Here is an 18,550-nt window from a genome sequence, read left to right on the forward strand (position 1 = left end):
CGAGTTTTACTATTACATGCTGAGGTGTTGGCTTGTTTTCCTTGATCTTGGGAGGGGCCTTTCTGCCTCTAGGACACGAATGTTTGTTTCATTCCCCAGATTAGGGAAGTTCTCAGCTACGATTTGCTCAAATATATCTTTTAGTCCTTTCTCTCTCCCCCACCTCAGGGATCCCAATAATTCTTACATTGGAACGTTTCATGGTGTCACTTATTTCTCTAATTCTGTTTTCATGGATTTTGAGCTGTTTCTCCCAGGCCTCCTCTTTTTCCTTTTTTTCTGTCAGTTTGTCTTCTAGATCACTAAATCGTTCCCCTGCCTTGTTTACCCTAGCTGTTAGAGTATCTAGATTAGATTGGATCTCATTGATAGCATTTTTAAGTTCTGCCAATTCAGCTTTCGTTTCTGCCCTTAGAGACACTTATGTTGCCATTAATCGATTTCTCCATTCTGGCTATGGGCTTTGTAACTGTTACCCTGAAATCCATTTCTGACATCTTGGTTATATCTGTATTGGTTTGTAAATCTGTGGCATAAGTCACAATCTCTGAGTCTTTACTATTTTGGGGATTCCTCCTCTTAGTCATTCTGTTGAGGGGTGGTTGTGGGAATGTACAGAGTCCAAATTATTGACCACAACCCAAGCAAGATGTACCTTTTTTACAGGGACCTTAGGGTTGTTGGCCTCTTGTTCTCCCAGCCTGTCTTCTGGGGGAGGGGCCTCCTGCACTGTTACTCCGGCAACCCTGTTTGGGCAGAGTTGCCCTGCCTCCTGTCGGGGGGTATAGGCTTAGTGAAAACTGTTTTGGGGGGGCTTTTGTTCTCTGGCGGTTTTCCCTGGCGGCTTTCTGCATCTCTTCTGAGAGTCAGAGCAGAAAAGACCGTTTCCAACTCTCTGCCTCAGAGCAGAGAGATCACAGTCTGTTCTTCAGTGAGCTCTCCAGGCCACACTATCTCCGTTTCTGTCTGTGCTGCTTAAAACTGCAGCGTCCTGGGTTGTGCGCCTCTCAGCAGCACTCCGAGTCCTTGCCTCCAGGTCAGGGCATATCTCTACCCTTTGTGCTTCTAAAACCGCCAGCCGCCCCCAGTTCGCACGCGCTCCGGGTTTCTGTCAGGGGGGGCTGCCCTAAAGTCCTTTCCCTGCTGCTACCAATCTGCGAATCTGTGTCCGGTCCCCAGCGCGGGAGGCTGTTGCTCACTGGCGGTGTAGGATCCCGACGGGTCAGCTCCCTCCCCCTTCCATTTATCCTTTGATATCTTCCTGCAGAACTGCTTCATACCTCAAAACCAACCGCCTGTGATATTCTGTTTGTAGATATCCAGATCTATCGTCTTACATCTCAGGCTGATTTCGTGGGTGTTCAGAGTGGTCTGGTAGATATCCAGCTCAATTCCAGGGACCGGTTGAAATAGGGTCCCCTACTCCTCCACCATCTTTTCCCTTCCTCTAAAAACATTTGTTTTTAATCATGGTGGCATAAGGCATTCTTCATTTTTGCCCCCCCCATGCCCCCAACAACAAGTATTCTGTATCCATGCATGAACAAAGTGGCTTTGTGGGACCTGTGGGGTTCAGCACCGTACACCAAGGGATCCAGTGGGAGTCTTGCCTACTTGTGCGTTGCATACTAGGCAGACAGTCCCCTGTCTTGGTTGTGGATTCTGAAGTGACTCATGAACCCATTCTAGCCCCTCTTGACCACAGTCAGGGAGCTGCTGGAGAACACTAACCTAGACAGTCACCTGTGGACAAGAGGAGAGCCTTTGAAGAAGTCCAGGTTTCTAGAGGGGAAGATCCAGCACGTATCAGAGAAAAAAAGAAGTTTGGATACATTAGAGTGGGTTGGAACAGTTTGACTTTACCCATATCACCCCCTCCCCAAGGTGTACAGCTCAGGGCCAAGAGAGATCTTCCTCAGTCTGCAATTCTTTAAGTTCAGAAAATGGAGAGTGAATGAGCACCGAGGGACACAGTTCTACTAACTGCGTGGTGGACTCCCATCAAAAAGCCTGCCCACTAGCTGCTGGGAAAGCCTCCCTCTCAGATCCTCTCAGCAGACCCATAGGCACCCCCACCCCCTGTGTGCTATGCCCCCCACCACCACTATGTGGCCAGTTTCCTGTTTGTGCTTTTGTAGGAAGAGGCAAGAGTGAGCTTTGGAAGGTGACATATAAGCACATGCAGCAGGCCCAAATCTGTGGGCCAGGGAGAGACCACAAACTTCAGCTATAGCACCACCTTTGAGAAAACAAAAGAGAGGCTGTGAGCACTCAGCTTGGTGTGTTGCAGGATGAAGACAAGCATACAAGCTTAAGATTTCTTCCACAAAAGGGAATAAGAAGCTTAGAGCAGATATATCCATAGAAGGTCCAAGAAATCCTCAGAATCTCCAGCAGGGCTGAAGGCAGTTATTACTCCCCTGAAGATAGCAAAGACTGGAGGAGATGACTGCTACTTCAAAGACAGAGACAGCAGCACATAAGTCCAAGAAACATGGAAAATCAAGGTAACATGACACCACCAAAAGATCACAGTAATCTTCCCATAACCAAATGCAAAAACTTTGAGATCTGTTATTTTCCTGATAATGAATTCAAAATAGCTGTTTTCGGAAAACTCAGTGAGCTTCAAGAAAACACCAATAATTCAGTGATTTCAGGAAAACAATACATGAATAAAATGAGAAGTTTAACAAAGGGAAATCATAAAAAAAAAGAACCAAATGAATTTTGGAGCTGAAGAATTCAGTGAATGAAATGAAAAATGCAGTTGAGAAGGTTACACAGAAGAAAGAATTAGGAAGTTAAAACTATGCAGTCTGAGGAGAACAAGGAAAAAAATGAAAAGGAGTGAAGAAAAGCTGCATGATCTATGAAATTCCATTAGAAGGACCAAATGGTGAATCGTTGGAGTTCTAGAAGAAGAAAGGGAGAAGGGGATAGAACGTTTATTTAAAGAAATAAGGGCTGAGGTGCCATGGGTAGCTCACTCTGCTAAGCGCCTGCCTTTGGCTCAGGTCATGATCTCAGGGTCCCAGGATCGAGCCCTGCATTGGGCTCTCTGCTTAGCGGGGAGTCTGCTTCTCCCTCTGCCCCTCCCACTGCTTGTGCTCTCTCTCTCTCTCTCTCTCTCTCTCTCTCTCTCTCAAATAAATAAATCTTAAAAAAAAAAGGAAAGAAGGGCTGAGAACTACCTAAATCTGTGTGAAGATTTGGACATCTAAGTTCATGAAGCTATTATAGGTCACCAAACAAAATCAACTTAGAGAAATTTTCTCTATGACACATTACACTAAAACAGTCAAAAATCAAAGACAAAGAGATAATCTTAAAAGAAACAAGGAAAAAAAAAAGCTTGTAACTTATAAGGGAGCTCCTATAAGGCTATCAGGGGGATTTCTCAGCAGAAATCTTACAGGCTAGGAAAGAGTGGGATTCAAGGTGCTGAGAGGGAAAAGAAACCAAAACTGCCAACCAAGAATACCTTATTTAGCAAAGTTGTCTTTCAGAAATGGAAAGATACTTTCCCAGACAAAAAAGCTAAGGGAATTCATCATCACTAGACCTGCCTTAGAAATGCTTACAAAAATGAAATAAAAAGACTTGTTAATTATTAGTAACATGAAAACATAGGAAAACAGGCAAGACATTGGTAAAGGCAAATATACAGTTGTATTAAGAATACTCTAGGGGTGCCTAAGTGGCTCAGTTGGTTAAGCATCTGACTCTTGGTTTGGGCTCAAGTCATGATCGCAAGGTCATGAGATTAAGCCCCATGTTGGGCTCCAGGCTCAGTGGGGAGTTTGCTTCCTCCTTCTCCCTTTCCCTCTGCCCCTCCCCTGCTCATATACACACTCTTACATGCTCTTTCTCTCTCAAATAAATAAACAGAATAGAATAGAATACTCTAATAATGTAATACGGTGTTGTGTTAACTATAGCATAAGATTAAATGACAAGAATATTAAAAATAACTATAGCTACAATAATTTGTTAGTGAACGCACAATATAAAAAGAGGTAAATTTTGACATCAAAAGCCATAGAAAGGAACAGAGGAAATATAAAACAGCCAGAAAACAATTAATAAGATGGGATTAGTAAGGTCTTATTAATAAATACTCGAAATGTAAATAGATTGAATTCTCCAATGAAAAGGCGTACAGTGGTGGGATGGATTAAAAAAACAAGACCCTACTGTATGGTGCCTACCAGAGACTCACTTTAGCTTTAAGGACTCAGAGTGAAGAGGTGGAAAAAGATATTTGATGCAAGGGGAAACCAGAAGAGAGCAAGTGTAGCTATATTGATATCATACAAAATAGATGTTGAACCAAAAATGGTAAGTAGAGACAGAGAAGGTAATTACATAGTGACAAAAGGTTCAATTCATCAAGAAGATGTAACAATTAAAAATACATATGACCCAACATTGGAGTATCTAAGTATAGTAAGAAATACTAACAGACCAGGCATAATAAAATAATGGTAGGAGACTTCAGTATCCATTTTCAACAATGGATAGATCATTTAGACAGAATATCAATGAGGAAACGTTGGACTTGAGTCATACTTTAGACCAAACAGACCTAACAGATATATAGAACATTCCATCCAACAATAGCAGAATACACATTCTTTTCAAGCACACACAGAATGTTCTCCAGGAGAGATCGTATGATAAGTCACAAAACAAGTCTTAGCAAATTTAAGATTAAAATCATACTGGTTGTCTTTTTCTGAGCACAGTGGCATGAAGCTAGAAATCAATAACAAGAGGAAACTAGGAAAATTCACAAATGTGAGGTAATTAAACAACATACTGAACTACCAGTGGGTCAAAGAAGAAATCAAAAGGGAAATAAAATGTCTTGAAGCAAACAGAAACACACCACACCAAAATCTATGGGATGCTGCAAAAGCAATTCTAAGAGGAAAGTTTACAATGATAAAGGCCTGTTATGAAAAAAGATCCAAATAAGCAACCTAATTTTACACCTCAAGTCACTAGAAAAACAACAAACCGAATGCAATGTTAGCAGAAGAAAGGAAATGACAAAAGTCAGAGTAGAAATAAATGAAATAGAGACCAGAAAAACAATAGAAAAGGTCAATAAAACTAAGAGCTGGTTTTTTTGCAAAGGTAAAATTGAGAAACCTTTAGCTAGACTAAAAAACAGAGACTCGAGTAAATAAAACCAGAAATGAAAAAGGAGACATTATAGCTTATACCACAGAAATAGAAAGGATCATAAAAGGCTAGTAAGAACACTTATATGCTAATATAACCAGAAGAAATGGATAAATTTCTAGAAACATGCAGTCTGCCAACACTGAATCATGAAGAAATAGAAAATCTGAACAGACCAATAGCAACTAAGGAGATTGAATCAGTAATCCAAAAGCTCTGCAAAAGAAAGGTCCAGGACCAAATGGCCTCACTGATGAATTCTATCACTGGAAGAATTAACACTAATCCTCCAACTCTTCCAAAACAGAAGAGGAGGGAATACTCCCAAACTCATTTTAAAGGCCAGGGTTAAAACTCTGATACCAAAGCCAGACAAGGACATTACAAGAAAAGAAAATTACAGTCCAATATCGCTGATGAATGTAGATGCAAAAATTCTCATCCAAATATGAGCAAACTGGATTCAGCAGTCCATAGAAGAATAATACACCATGATCAAGTGGGATTTATCCATAGTATTCAAGGATAGTTCAACATGTGTAAATCAGTAAATGCAGTACATACAGCTCATGAATAGAAAGAAAGATAAATATAGCATCCTTCCATGAGACAAACTCTCAACAAATCAGGTATACAAGGAACATACGTTAATATATTAAACCTTAATATAGTAAAGGTCATATATGACAAATGCATAGCTAACTTCATACTCAGCAGTGAAAAACTGAAAAGGTTTCTTTAAGATCAGGAACAAGACAAGGATGCCCACTCTCACCACTCCTGTTCAACATGTTACGGAAATCCTAGCTGAGCAATCAGGCAAGAGAAAGAAAAGGCATTCAATCGGAAAGGGAGAAGTAAAATTGTCTTTGCAGATGATATGATTTTATATATATAGAAAATCCCAAGTTTCCACCAAAAAAACCTTAGAACTAATCAATAAATTCAGTAAACTTGCAGGATACAAAATTAACATGCAAACTTGAGTTTCTATGCACTAACAATGAAATATCTGAAAAACAAAACAATCCCATTTATAATAGCATCAAAAACAATAACATACTTAGGAATAAATTTAACCAAGGAGGTAGACAATCTCCACATTGAAAACTACAAGACTTAGATCAAAGAAACTGAAAAAGATACAAATAAATGGAACAATATCCTGCATTCATGAATCAGAAGAATTAATATTGTTAAAATGCCCATACCACCCAAATCCATCTATAGATTCAGTATAATCCCTATCAAAATTCCAGTGGTATTGTTTAGAAAAAAAATACTAAAAATTTTATGGAATCATGAATAGCCAAAGCAATCCTAAGAAGGAACAAAAATGAAGGCATTGCATTTCCTGATTTCAAACTATATTGTAAAATTATAATAACCAAAAGAGGTGGTACTGGCATAAAAATTGACACGTAGACCAATGGAACAGAATTGAAAGCCCATAAATAATATGGTCAGTTAATCTCATGACAAAGGAGACAAGAATATATATTGGGGAAAAGATAGTTTCTTCAATAAATGGTGCTGGGAAAACTGGACAGTTACATGCAAAAGGGTGAAACTGGACCATTACATTTTTACTATACACAAAAGTAAACTCATAATGGATTCAAGACCTAAATGTAAGGCCTGAAACCATTAAACTCCTAAAAGAAAACATCAGCTTTCATGTTTTTCTGGATATGTCCCCGTAGGCAAGGGAAACAAAAGCAAGAGTGAACTACTGGAACTACATCCGACTAAAAACTTTTACACAGTGAGAGAAACCATAAAACAAAAAAATGAAAAGGCAACCTACTGAATGGGAGAATATATTGACAAATAATGTATCCTATAAGGGGTTAATATCCAAAATATATAAGGAACTCCTACAGTTCAACACCAAAACCCAAATAATCTGATTAAGAAATGGACAGAGGACCTGACTAGGCATTTTTCCAAAGAAGACATACAGGCAGCCAACAGACACAGGAAAAGATGCTCAACATCACTAATCAGGGAAATGCAAATCAAAACCACAATGAAATATCATCTCACACTAGTCACAGTGGCTAGTATCAAAAAGACAAGAAATAAAAGACAAGTGTTAGCAAGGACGTGGAGAAAAGGTTTCTTGGGTGCACCCTTGGTGGGAATGTAAGTTGATGCACCCAATATGGAAAACAGTGTGGAGGTTTCTCAAAAAGTTAAAGATAGAAATATTATATGATCCAGTAATTTTACTGCTGAGTATTTCCCTAAAAGAAACCCAAACCTCTAATTTGAAAAGATATATGCACCCTTACATTTACTGTGGCATTATTTACGATAGTCAAGATATGGAAGCAGCCCAAATATCTATCAATAGATAGATATCTATCGAACAAGTAGTGTATGTGTACAGTGAATGTTAGCCTTGGAGAAGAATGAAATCTTGCCATTCACAACAACGCGGTGTACCTTTCTCAGAGAAAGACAAATACCATATGATTTCACTTCTATAGAGAATCTGAAAAACAAAACAAACACATGAAACCTGGAAAGTCTCTTAAATACAGAGAACAAACTGGTGGTTGTTGAGGCGGGGGAGGGGGAAGGGTGAAATAGTGGCAGGGGATTAATAGTTACAAACTTGCGTTTACAAAATAAATAAGTTGCAGGGGTGAAAAGTACAGATAAGGAATATAGTCAATAACAATATAACTGTATGATGACAGATGGTAACTACACTTACCTTGGTATGCACTGCATAATGGATACAATCGTTGAGTCACTGTTATACACCTGAAACTATTAAGTGTCAACTACAATAAAAAAATAAGAAATAGAAAAATATATTCCAATAGAAAAAAATTGTGTCAGTTGGATTTTTGTAAATCCAAATCATTTTATAATGATCCTAGAGCTGCTTATCATTTTTAAAGTCATTTTGTGATGACTCTTGTAAAGTGAATAGTTACGGGGTTTATGTAAATGCAGATTTTGAAGTGTTTCTGAAAAGAGGGAAGCCAACTAATCCTTTCTATGGTACGTTGAAACACATTTGAAATGAATCTTTATTTCATCTTAGAAAGCCTTTTTAAAAAAATCACTATTAGAATATGATTACTTGTGAAGACCTAGAAAATACCTAGGTTTCCTGGCAAATTTTTACTTTAGAATTTAAGGATAGCAATACAGTAAGAGCTAAATTATTAAATCCTTACTCTCTACCATACACAGTTCTGGGTGCTTTATAAACTTTTAATTTGTTTAATCCTCACAGTGGTCTTATTAGGTAAGGTATTCTTATTATTCCCATTTTATAGATGAGGAAACCAAGCCTTTAGAGAAATGATATAATTTGCCCAAGGTTTTACAAGCTAGCATATGACAGAGCTGGGATTTAACTCTGTCTGACTCCAAAGCCCAAACACCATATTTCCTTGTGAACTCACACTTTATAAATGAGAGCTGGCTTTGCAGGAAAGGTTATTTTGTAAATGATTAATTTTTAAAGTTGTAAAGTCATTGATTATATGAACAGCCCCCCCCCCCCCCCCCCCCCGCTTTGGAGGACTGGGTATATTTGTGAAATCAAAGAAAGGTTTTCTTAGTATTTCAAGAATTACTAGTTTTACCAGTTTCTGGAAAGGGGTTGAGGGTATATAATAGTATACTTTGGTCCCAGATAAACTGCCACAGAATTCAGAGCTATCTATATTATAAATCAGTTCTGTTTTTTTTAAATGATGGTCATATGTTCAGACTGACCACCATTTAAAATTTGTTTAAAGTTTTCAAGTAAAGCAGGTTTCCCTCCTAATTCCATTATGTTTTGGAGTCCTCTGATGTTTTACATAGTACATTCAAGCATGTGAATATATTAATACCATGTACTTTATCTGATTTATGTAATCAAAAGGTTTTACGGATTTAAATATTGATAGTCTTATTAGCACATAAGGAATACATGTTTAATGAAATACCACCGTGTGAAGCAGAAGAGATTCAGTTGAGTATATAAGGCAGTTTTCCTACCTGTGCCTCTACTTTGTTACTCAAGTGAGAGCACTTCCCCAGGTGAGATTGTTTGGATTTTGTTAGCTCTTGCCTTGAGGAAATGCCGTTGTTTTTCTCATTATTAGGTTAGATTAAGAAAAACCTCTTTCTTTTGAAGCAGTTTGGAGCTGGACAGTGGAATGTTGGTGTTAATGGATTTTATTTTTAACCTCCAAACAGAGCAGCATTTTGCAGATGTTGTACTTAGTGAAGAATTTCTCAATCTTGGCATTGAACAAGTGTGCAGCTTAATCTCAAGTGACAAACTTACCATCTCCTCAGAAGAGAAGGTAATTAAATTTTTCTTTTCTGGTAATATTGTGATGTAGTACCTTTCCCTTCTTTATTTCACTTTGTTTCATAACTTTGTAATCCGATATGTGTAGTGACAGCCAGTGATCTTTGATCTGGAAGTTATTAGAAACTCAATTAGTTAACTTGTTGATTGTGCAAATTACTGTTTCTTCACTCCATAGGAAGTTCCCTGAATTGCTAGACATTAGAGTTTTGTACTTGACCCCCACAGCAAGAACTGGCACACTTTAAACTGTTTGAAACAAGTCCTTTGGTGCTGGGTTTCTTCCCAAAGCTAGATGCCTATAAAAATTGTGATCTAAATGCAGTATTTCTCAAACCAAAGTAATTTTACTATCACGTGAGTTGGAAGAAGTTACCGGGGATAACAGAGTAGTAGCTTGTTCTAGACTGAACATTCTTTTTTTTCTTTTTAAGATTTTATTTATTTGAGAGAGAGAGAGAGTGAGCATGAGAGCAGGGGGGAGGAGCAGAGAGAGATGGAGAAGCAGACTTGCTGCTGAGCAGGGAGCCCGACGTGGGACTCGATCTCAGGACCCTGGGACCATGACCTGAGCTGAAGGCAGACGCTTAACCGACTGAGCCATCTGGGTGCCCTAGACTGAACATTCTTGACCATACTCTTCCTTTAAATTGATCTCCTGCTACTCATACCCCACCCCTACCAGTGCTTCCCTTCTCCCTTCCAGAGAGCAGCTGCTTTGTCTGGCTGTAGCCTCCCTCTCTCCACATTTTGAGTTGCCTTTGTCAGCCACCTGCACCTTTTTTTTTTTTTTTTTATGATTTATTTATTTATTTGAGAGAGAGGGAGAGAAAATCTCAAGCAGACTCTGTGCTGAGGATGAAGCCTGACATGGGGCTTAATCTCACAACCCTGAGATCACAACCTGGGTTGAAGTCAGGAGTCGTCCACTTAACTGACTGAGCCACCTAGGCGCCCCCCCATGGCGCCTTTTTCTTCTCTTAGTGGGTTTTATTCTTTGGGTCGGTGTTGTATTCTTTGGGAATCAGGACACAAAAGCTTGTGAACACACTGAGTTTGGAGAAACTGAAACATTTTTTCCTTTGTGTGCTTTGCATTTAAAGTTGTATGAAATTTAGCTTTATTCTTCAAAGATAACCATCTTGCCTGGGCATAAAAAGGCACATTTACTATTATATTTACCATATGAAAAAAGTGAGAAGTGGTTGTTAGATGTATAATCTTAGCACTTCAGAAATATAAAGAGGAAGACATTACTGGTCATATTAACAGACATGTATTGAGTGCTTGCTGAGTACCAGACACTGCCATAGTGTCACAGATACAGAAATATTAACAAAATAGAAATCTTTACTCCACAGACTAGAGGAACAAGTGGGGTAAATTAGTGATTATGGAATGCTGTAGAGGGTACTTAGGAGCATTTCATCATTCCTGGGATGGGCATGGCAGTTCAGCCTGTCTTACATGTAGGATCCAAGTTCTAGAAAACGAGTATGAGTTTGCCTGGGAAGTCTGGATGGGTGGGAATGGGAAGGGCATTCCAGGTAGAGGTAGAATACATAAATGTAAAAAAAGGTGTGAGAGAATAATGGCATTACGTTGGTTCTGTATGGTTAGAGTTTAGAATATGTTTGGCAGAGTGGTAGGAGATAAGATGGGAAGATGACATAAAATATCTTCTCAGCCATATCAAAGAACCTTGACTTCATCCTAGTGATGTAGAGCCTTTAAAGGGTTTTAAGTGGTAGGAAAATGTCATGATAACACCTACATAATAGAAATGTCATGAAAGCTGTTCTGATTTTCTACTGCTGCATAACAAGTCACTGCAAAGTGTAGTGACACAAAACAATAACCATTTTATTATACTCAAAATTCTGTGGGCAGAATTCATTCAGGGCATATTGGGACAGCTTATCTCTGCTCTGTAGTGTCTGGGGCTTCTCCTGGCTTGGCTTGAATGTCTGGAGATACCAGCATGATACCAGATGAGCCATACTGGAGCTTCAGTCCGTCTGCACATGGTATCTTATGTCTCCAGAATATCCACAGTGGCTCCTTCATTCACTTCTCTGGCTCCTGGGCTGGAGTTTGGTTGGTATCTCCCTCCACCTCTGCCCTCTTCCCCCTGGCCCTTCCCTACCCTCCCTCTTTGTGACTAGTTTGGGTTCCTCATAGCCTGGTGATCTCAAGAAATCAGACTTCTTGCATGACATCTGTCTTCCCCCAAATGAGCATTTCAAGAGACCTGAGTGAAAACTGAAAGGCTTCTTTTTTTTCTTTTAAGATTTTATTTATTTATTTGACAGAGAGGACACAGTGAGAGAGGGAACACAAGCAGGGGGAGTGGGAGAGGGAGAAGTAGGCTTCCCGCTGATCAGGGAGCCTGATGTGGGGCTCGATCCCAGGACCCTGGAACCATGACCTGAGCAGAAGGCAGACGCTCAATGGCTGAGCCCCCCAGGCACCCCAAAAGGCTTCTTATCACCCAGCTTTCAGAAGTCACACAACACTGCTTCTGCTGCTTTTTTTGGGGGGGGGGTTACACAGGGCCAACTTAGATTCCCTATGGCAGGTTTACTATATAAGGTATGGATACTCAGAGATGTGGTTTATTAGGGGACCATTTTGGAGGCCAGCTGTCACAGTGGTGGTGTGCTGAATGAACCAAAAGTGGGGTGAGGATCAGATAGGAGGATGTTGAAGTCATACCACTGAGCAACAGGATCTGATGTAGGATGGTTGAAACAGGTGGAGAAGAGAGAGCAAAGGAGCAGAGGTGAGAAATAGTAGATAGAATTGACAGGATTCTTTTTATTTCTAGCACCCAACACATAGAGGTACTTGGTAGGTACCTGCTGACTGAATGAATTAAAGAGGCATGTTAATTATAATGTAGATTATTTTTAGTTTCTTGCTCTATTCCTGCCTCAGCAGAAGTTTTGTTTCCAATAATCCACTTAGCTATCATCAAGCATTTTCTACAAGCCTTTAAGAATTACTGGGTTATATATTCATCAGCCTGGAAGGAAATTATATAGCTAAATACGGTCTTCATATTAGCTTATTAGCTTTTTCATAGGTATATGTTATTAAGTTGTAATGCCCTTATTATTTCGTTTTTTAAGAAAATTCAAAAATACTAGATTTTAATATATTCCATTGTGAGAAAAGAGAGTTCATCTATTCTGCAGACCCTTGATTTAGAAGTGAACGGTTAACATTTATTTGTAAACCTAAAGAAAAAGCCAAAAATAGTTGTTTATAAGGGCATGCGATTTTCATTCCACAATATCACTTTGCTTTATTATTTTGGGTGCTTTATTCCAAAGAGACTCGAGATTTAAATCTAGGTAAGTTAGAACCAAATTCAAATTAGGAAGGTTATCAACAGGGAATTAGATTATGTTTCATCAGATTATCACAGCTACCACTTAAGGTCAAGAAGATTAGATAATGTAGTTGGTGAAATGCTTAATAAATACCAAAAGAAAAATACTTAATACATAAAAGTACTGAAGGTACTTACTAAATTAAAAGTAGAACTACCGTATGATCCAGCAATTCCACTTCTGGTTATATCCAAAGGAAATGAAAACAGAATCTTGAAGAGACATCTGCACTCCCATGTGCATTGGTTTATTGCAGTATTATTCACGAGAGCCAAAATACAGAAACAACCTAGTGTCCCATCAGTGGATGAATGGATAAAGAAGATCTCTCTCTCTCACACACACACACACACACACACACACACACACACTGGAATATTATTCAACCATGAGAAAGGAGGAAATACTGCCATTTGTGACAACATGTGTGGACCTTGAGGGCATTATGCTAAGTGAAATAAGTCAGAAAAAGACAAATGCTGTATAATATCACTTATATGTGGAATCTAAATAAACTGAACTCGTAGAAACAAAGTACAGTCAGTGGTGGTTACATGGGGCTGGGGATGGGAGAAATGAGATGTTGGTGAAGGGGTACAAACTTCTGGTTATAAGATGAGTAAGTTCTGGGGAACGTATAGTATGGTGATTATAGTTAACAAAACTGTATCATATACTTGAAAGTGGCTAAGAGAGTAGATCTTAAATGTTCTTACCACGAAAAAGAAGTGGTAATTATGTGACATAATGAAGGTATTAGCTAAAACTATGATGTCATCCTTTTGCAATGTATAACTATATCAGATGAACATCTTAAACTTATACAATGTTATCTGTCAATTATATTTCAGTGAAGCTGGAAAAAAATAAAGTACTTACAAATACCAAATTAAAAGAAAGAGATAGACTGAATAGCTTTTTAAGTACAGCACAGGTCAGGATTTTGAAAAATTTGAGCTATGTATTAAACTTGGATGTCTTAGCAAGAACAGTGAATAAAATGTAATCTCTTCATACTTCATTCATATGCCATGGTACATAACTCATTACTTATTTTTCTTTTCCCCATATATTCTGCAAGGTATTTGAAGCAGTAATAGCTTGGGTAAACCATGACAAGGATGTAAGGCAAGAATTTATGGCTCGGCTGATGGAACACGTGCGGTTACCTTTGCTTCCTCGGGAATATTTAGTTCAGGTAAAAGCATATCCAAAACACATGAGTACACATAGCAGTTCGTCTGTGGTAGCACTTTGTCACTGGGCTGACAGCATGGAGATGCCTGTTACACAGAATACAGATCCACGGGGCACAGGACAGAGGACAGTAAAGGCACCTGCAGTCCTTGGCAGCTGCTCCTTCTTTGACCACTCCCCATTCTTAGAAATTTGCTTCCCCCTGTTTTTGATGTGGGCAAGCAAATGCTAGAGCTTATCCAGGCAGTATTTGTGGTCATTTGCATGTGAATAAATGCACCTGTGCCTCTGTGTCCCTGCTCTGCATCTTCTTTGCTTTTCTTTTGATAGCTTCTGAGTGCCCTGCAGAAATGGAATTTTGACATTTGACCCAAATACTATTTAATTCTACTTCACAGTTTTACAGTGGCATGCATTTGGTTTCTAATCTGAGGAAAACTGGGGTATTTGAAATAAGTAGAAATAAATGGATTTTAGCAGTCTATGAACAATTTTGAATTTATTTTTTTATTATTAGCATCCTACTAGGAACATTTCAACATTTTTATAATTGAAACCATTTAAGGAAACATTCTTTATTAAGAGATTCAGTCTGAGCATTTTAGGATTTCTTGAAGCCTCATTATTTGTTGTGATCTGCGTAATCGTTGGCACTCCATTGTTAAGAAAATGAATAGAAAAATCTGTCCTGCATTTGAGATCAGGAGTAGCAGGGACAAGATTTATTTGTGGTGTACGCATGTTGGTATAGGTATTTTGAGTTCCTTTTTTGGATATTTTATTTGCCTTTTTGTGTTTGAAAAGTGTCTTTAATTTATTAGTATCGCCTACTCCGCCTGAAGAACTCATCTAAATTTTTTTCTTACTCTTTGGCTTGATGTTTAAAGATAAGAAATAGGTGAATATACCCAGGGGGGAAAAAAAAAGAGAGAGAGATAGGTGAATATAGTATTATCTAAAGATTATTTTATAGCTGATGTTGAGGTATATAATTTTGATTGCAGTTCTTCTCTTTATTACTTACATACTTTTTTCTCTGCAGACCAGATACTTGAGCATTTTTTTGGCTTCATTTATTTTTCTCTTAGTGTGAACCAGAGAGGATAGTTATTACTTTTTTCCCTCTTCTTTACTTCTGTTTCTTTGCCAGTTTTATCATGAAATAGTTGTCCCCATCATGGAGTATGTCTTATTTCTTCTTACAGAGGGTCGAAGAGGAAGCATTGGTCAAGAATAGCAGTGCTTGCAAAGATTACCTCATTGAAGCTATGAAGTATCATTTGCTGCCAACAGAACAGCGTATATTAATGAAGAGTGTTCGGACCCGACTGAGGACACCCATGAACCTTCCCAAAGTAGGATCTATTGTTCACACTTGTTATTACTTCATCTGAAAGGCCCATAGTGAGGCTGTTAATATTTTTACTCACCTGAATTTCCATGTGCCTGAGAATTCATTGTAGTGTATATAATTCAACTTCTCTTTTGGGTTTGTGTGTGGAGGGTGGGGATTGTTTGGTTCCTTTAATCTTTATAAACCACATGATGTCACTGTTCTGGAACAGAAAGCAACTGATTTTTGTCCCTTCAGAGTTTTGTTAGCTTTAGTTATAGTAGAAAGGAAAATCAGAGTAGGTAGAAAGATTTGTCTGTAAGCTATGTGTTTAGGTAATAACCGAAAACCAAGCAGTTTCACAGAATTACATATTAGAGTTAAGGCTGATAAATAGCTTGTTCGGTTCATTTCCTTCATCTTTCCTGTTGTATACTGTCTGACAGTTCATTCATGCATCGTCTGTAGCCATTTCAGCATAGGTCTCCCCTCTGTTGTCCCAGATCACCAGTGTTCACATTCCGTTTGTGTGAGAGTTCATACTCTACCTTTATCTTTTTAGTTGAACCATTTATGTTTTACTGATTTAATTTTCCTTACAGAATAACCCCGCATTTCTGTCTCTGCAATTTCTTGTGCCTTTTTCCATCTTCACAGTACTAGAAAACCAGCACTTTATGCATCATTTTGTGTATGGTCTAATCAGAATGATCCATAATATAATGCTTTTATTTATGTATTTATTTTTAGCTCTTGTATGTGTGTGGGGCAATGATGGATTAAGAAATAAGAATTAATCTGTTACACATTGTTTTCTTATGTCATCTTTAGTTACCACTCTGTCCTTTCCATTAAATTGTCTTTTAAATTCTTTCACTTAATGCTTTTACTTAGTGGTTTTTTCAAGTTTTGTTTTTGGAGTGTACATTTTTAATTTCTTCAAATCTATATTGGTATTGTTTTTCTGTTCTGCCCAGTGTTAATACCAGTTCTCAATTTAGAACCAACTGTGTATTTTGCGAGTATGCTATTTACTCCTTTTTCTAGATCATTAGTAAATATTTTAATTTAGAATGGACCTCAGCAGTCTTCCTGGTGACACCTTGCTAGAAATACCCACTCACTGACATAGTCCATTTGTAGAAAATTTCAGTCCATAGGATTATGTTTATTATCTAAGCCAAAAATAAGTAATTTGGCCTATAACATCCAGTGAGAGTCAGGATCAAATAGATTCAAATTTGGCATGCTTTTTTTTTTTTTTTTTAACATCCCTTTGCGTGTTACTCATCATTTTGTTGTCTCCTAGAGGTTCGGATACTTTTCTCAAAATATTCTAAATTTTTACTCAGCATTATTATCACTTAGAAGGTATTTACAAGGCATTCACTTCCTACCCTGTTTTGAAAATTGGTATTTGCCGTTTTTAAATTTTCTGATCTCTCCTCAGTTCTCCAAGATTTTTCAAAAATAATTGTAAGTGGCTCAGTAAGTACATTAGCTAGTTCCCTTAACACTTTAGTATGCATGCCATCCGGGTCTGCTGATTTTATAAATGTTTACATTTTCCAAATACCCTTTTACCTGCTTTTATAAATAGCCATCTTTATAAGTCTACATCACTTCATATTTGTCCATATTATTTGGTGTCAGTTTTTGTTCTTAAAAAAAAAAGATTTATAAAGTGTTCATAGTCTTAGCCCATTTAAATTACCATTTCTTTTTATGCTAGTTTTTTTCAGCATCCTTCTAAGTAGTTTGTTTTATCTTTAACACTTTTTTAAACATTCCATATTTGTAAAAGTTCTCTTTTTGTATATTCCTTCTTCTGGCATCTTTAGTTTTGCTGTCTTTAACTATGCTGCTGTGACCTTTAGAGTAAAAACTAACTCTCTTCCAATTTCTGGAATAAACATGTCACTTTTGGAAACTTTCTGAAGAGTTCTTGGTAAAGTCCTATCAAGTATTTTATCTTCTGTTTTGTAGAGTTGTGATCCATCTGTTCAGTTATATTGTTTCTCGGCTTTTCTGGTTGTGGCTTTGGAGTGGCCCTTCCAACTCTATGTATACTTCTGGATTTCTCAATTTTTTAGCTTTTATTTTGTGGTGGGCATACTATCCAAGAAGGTTCTGATTCATTCTGCTCTCTCGGGTGGCTAGGGAGGAGGGCCAGCAGACTTGGCAGATGGCAGGGAGCTCCACTGTTGCTTTGACTTTGCATTCGCATGATCCCTTCTCAGAATTTATTTATCTACACATATTTTTGAAAAGATGCTTGTATCGGATGCTCTTTCAGCAACACTGTCATTTTAGAATGGTTATATTCAACATTAATTCTGAGGAGGTAGGTAAGAATGAAGCAAAGATTAATTTCTCATGCTTACATATTTCAAAATAGTGATGTATTTTATCATAGTAACAAGTCAAATCAGACAAAATGTGGTAGTAGTGCTAAGGAAACTTGTGTAATATTTAGTAATATTTCTACCATGACAGTGACTTAGTACTTTTTATATTAGGCTCTGATTCTGCGGACTCATACAGATTAGCATGAATGATTCTTTTTATATCTCAGACATTAGTTTTGCATCTTCAATAAACAGTATTGGGACTGTGTTAGGCAGTCTTGGATTTGGACATCGTAATGAGAAACTATGTTTGCTACTAGGTTGCGTTTTCACTTTGGAATCTGTATTTTTACAAGCGTTATCATATTATTTGTGAATGTATTTTTCTCTATTCAGGATATCTTTTGAAATTTCCAATTGGGAAATTATGAAACTTGATTTTTCAGGAGGCATTTTGTAACTAATAATTTAATAGGTGAAGAAAATGAAAAAACAAAGTTTAATCTACATTTTAGGATGGTCGCTTGAATTTGTTTAACTCCCTACTCCTCGCCTTCCTTAAATATTATGTCACATTTAACTTTTCCATACAAAAAAATGTTCCCAGTTTTCTATTCCTTTACATTAGCATAATTAGTTTGGTGTTTCTCCAATGAGATCAGATGTCTTTTACAAATAACTGGGGTGTCAGAGTCCTGATCAACTCTTTTGATGGTTAGCAGCACAGTGGTTTTTGATGCAGTCTCTTGATCTCATACAA

The 18,550-nt window shown here is 37.8% G+C and overlaps 1 protein-coding gene across 4 annotated transcripts in view; it reads left to right on the plus strand.

The window, feature by feature from the left end:
* The window catches only part of KLHL2 (kelch like family member 2), a 97,071-nt gene that overhangs the window by 62,529 nt on the left and 15,992 nt on the right, over positions 1–18,550 (plus strand). For all 4 annotated transcript variants that reach the window (XM_027598490.2, XM_027598491.2, XM_027598492.1 and 1 more), the window contains 3 exons: positions 9,400–9,509; positions 13,994–14,110; positions 15,315–15,464. In XM_027598490.2, the coding sequence (XP_027454291.1) occupies positions 9,400–9,509; positions 13,994–14,110; positions 15,315–15,464 (377 nt within the window). The remainder of the gene's footprint in view (positions 1–9,399; positions 9,510–13,993; positions 14,111–15,314; positions 15,465–18,550) is intronic.

This window comes from Zalophus californianus, chromosome 2 (assembly GCF_009762305.2).
Source record: "Zalophus californianus isolate mZalCal1 chromosome 2, mZalCal1.pri.v2, whole genome shotgun sequence".
Taxonomy (NCBI): Eukaryota; Metazoa; Chordata; class Mammalia; order Carnivora; family Otariidae; genus Zalophus; species Zalophus californianus.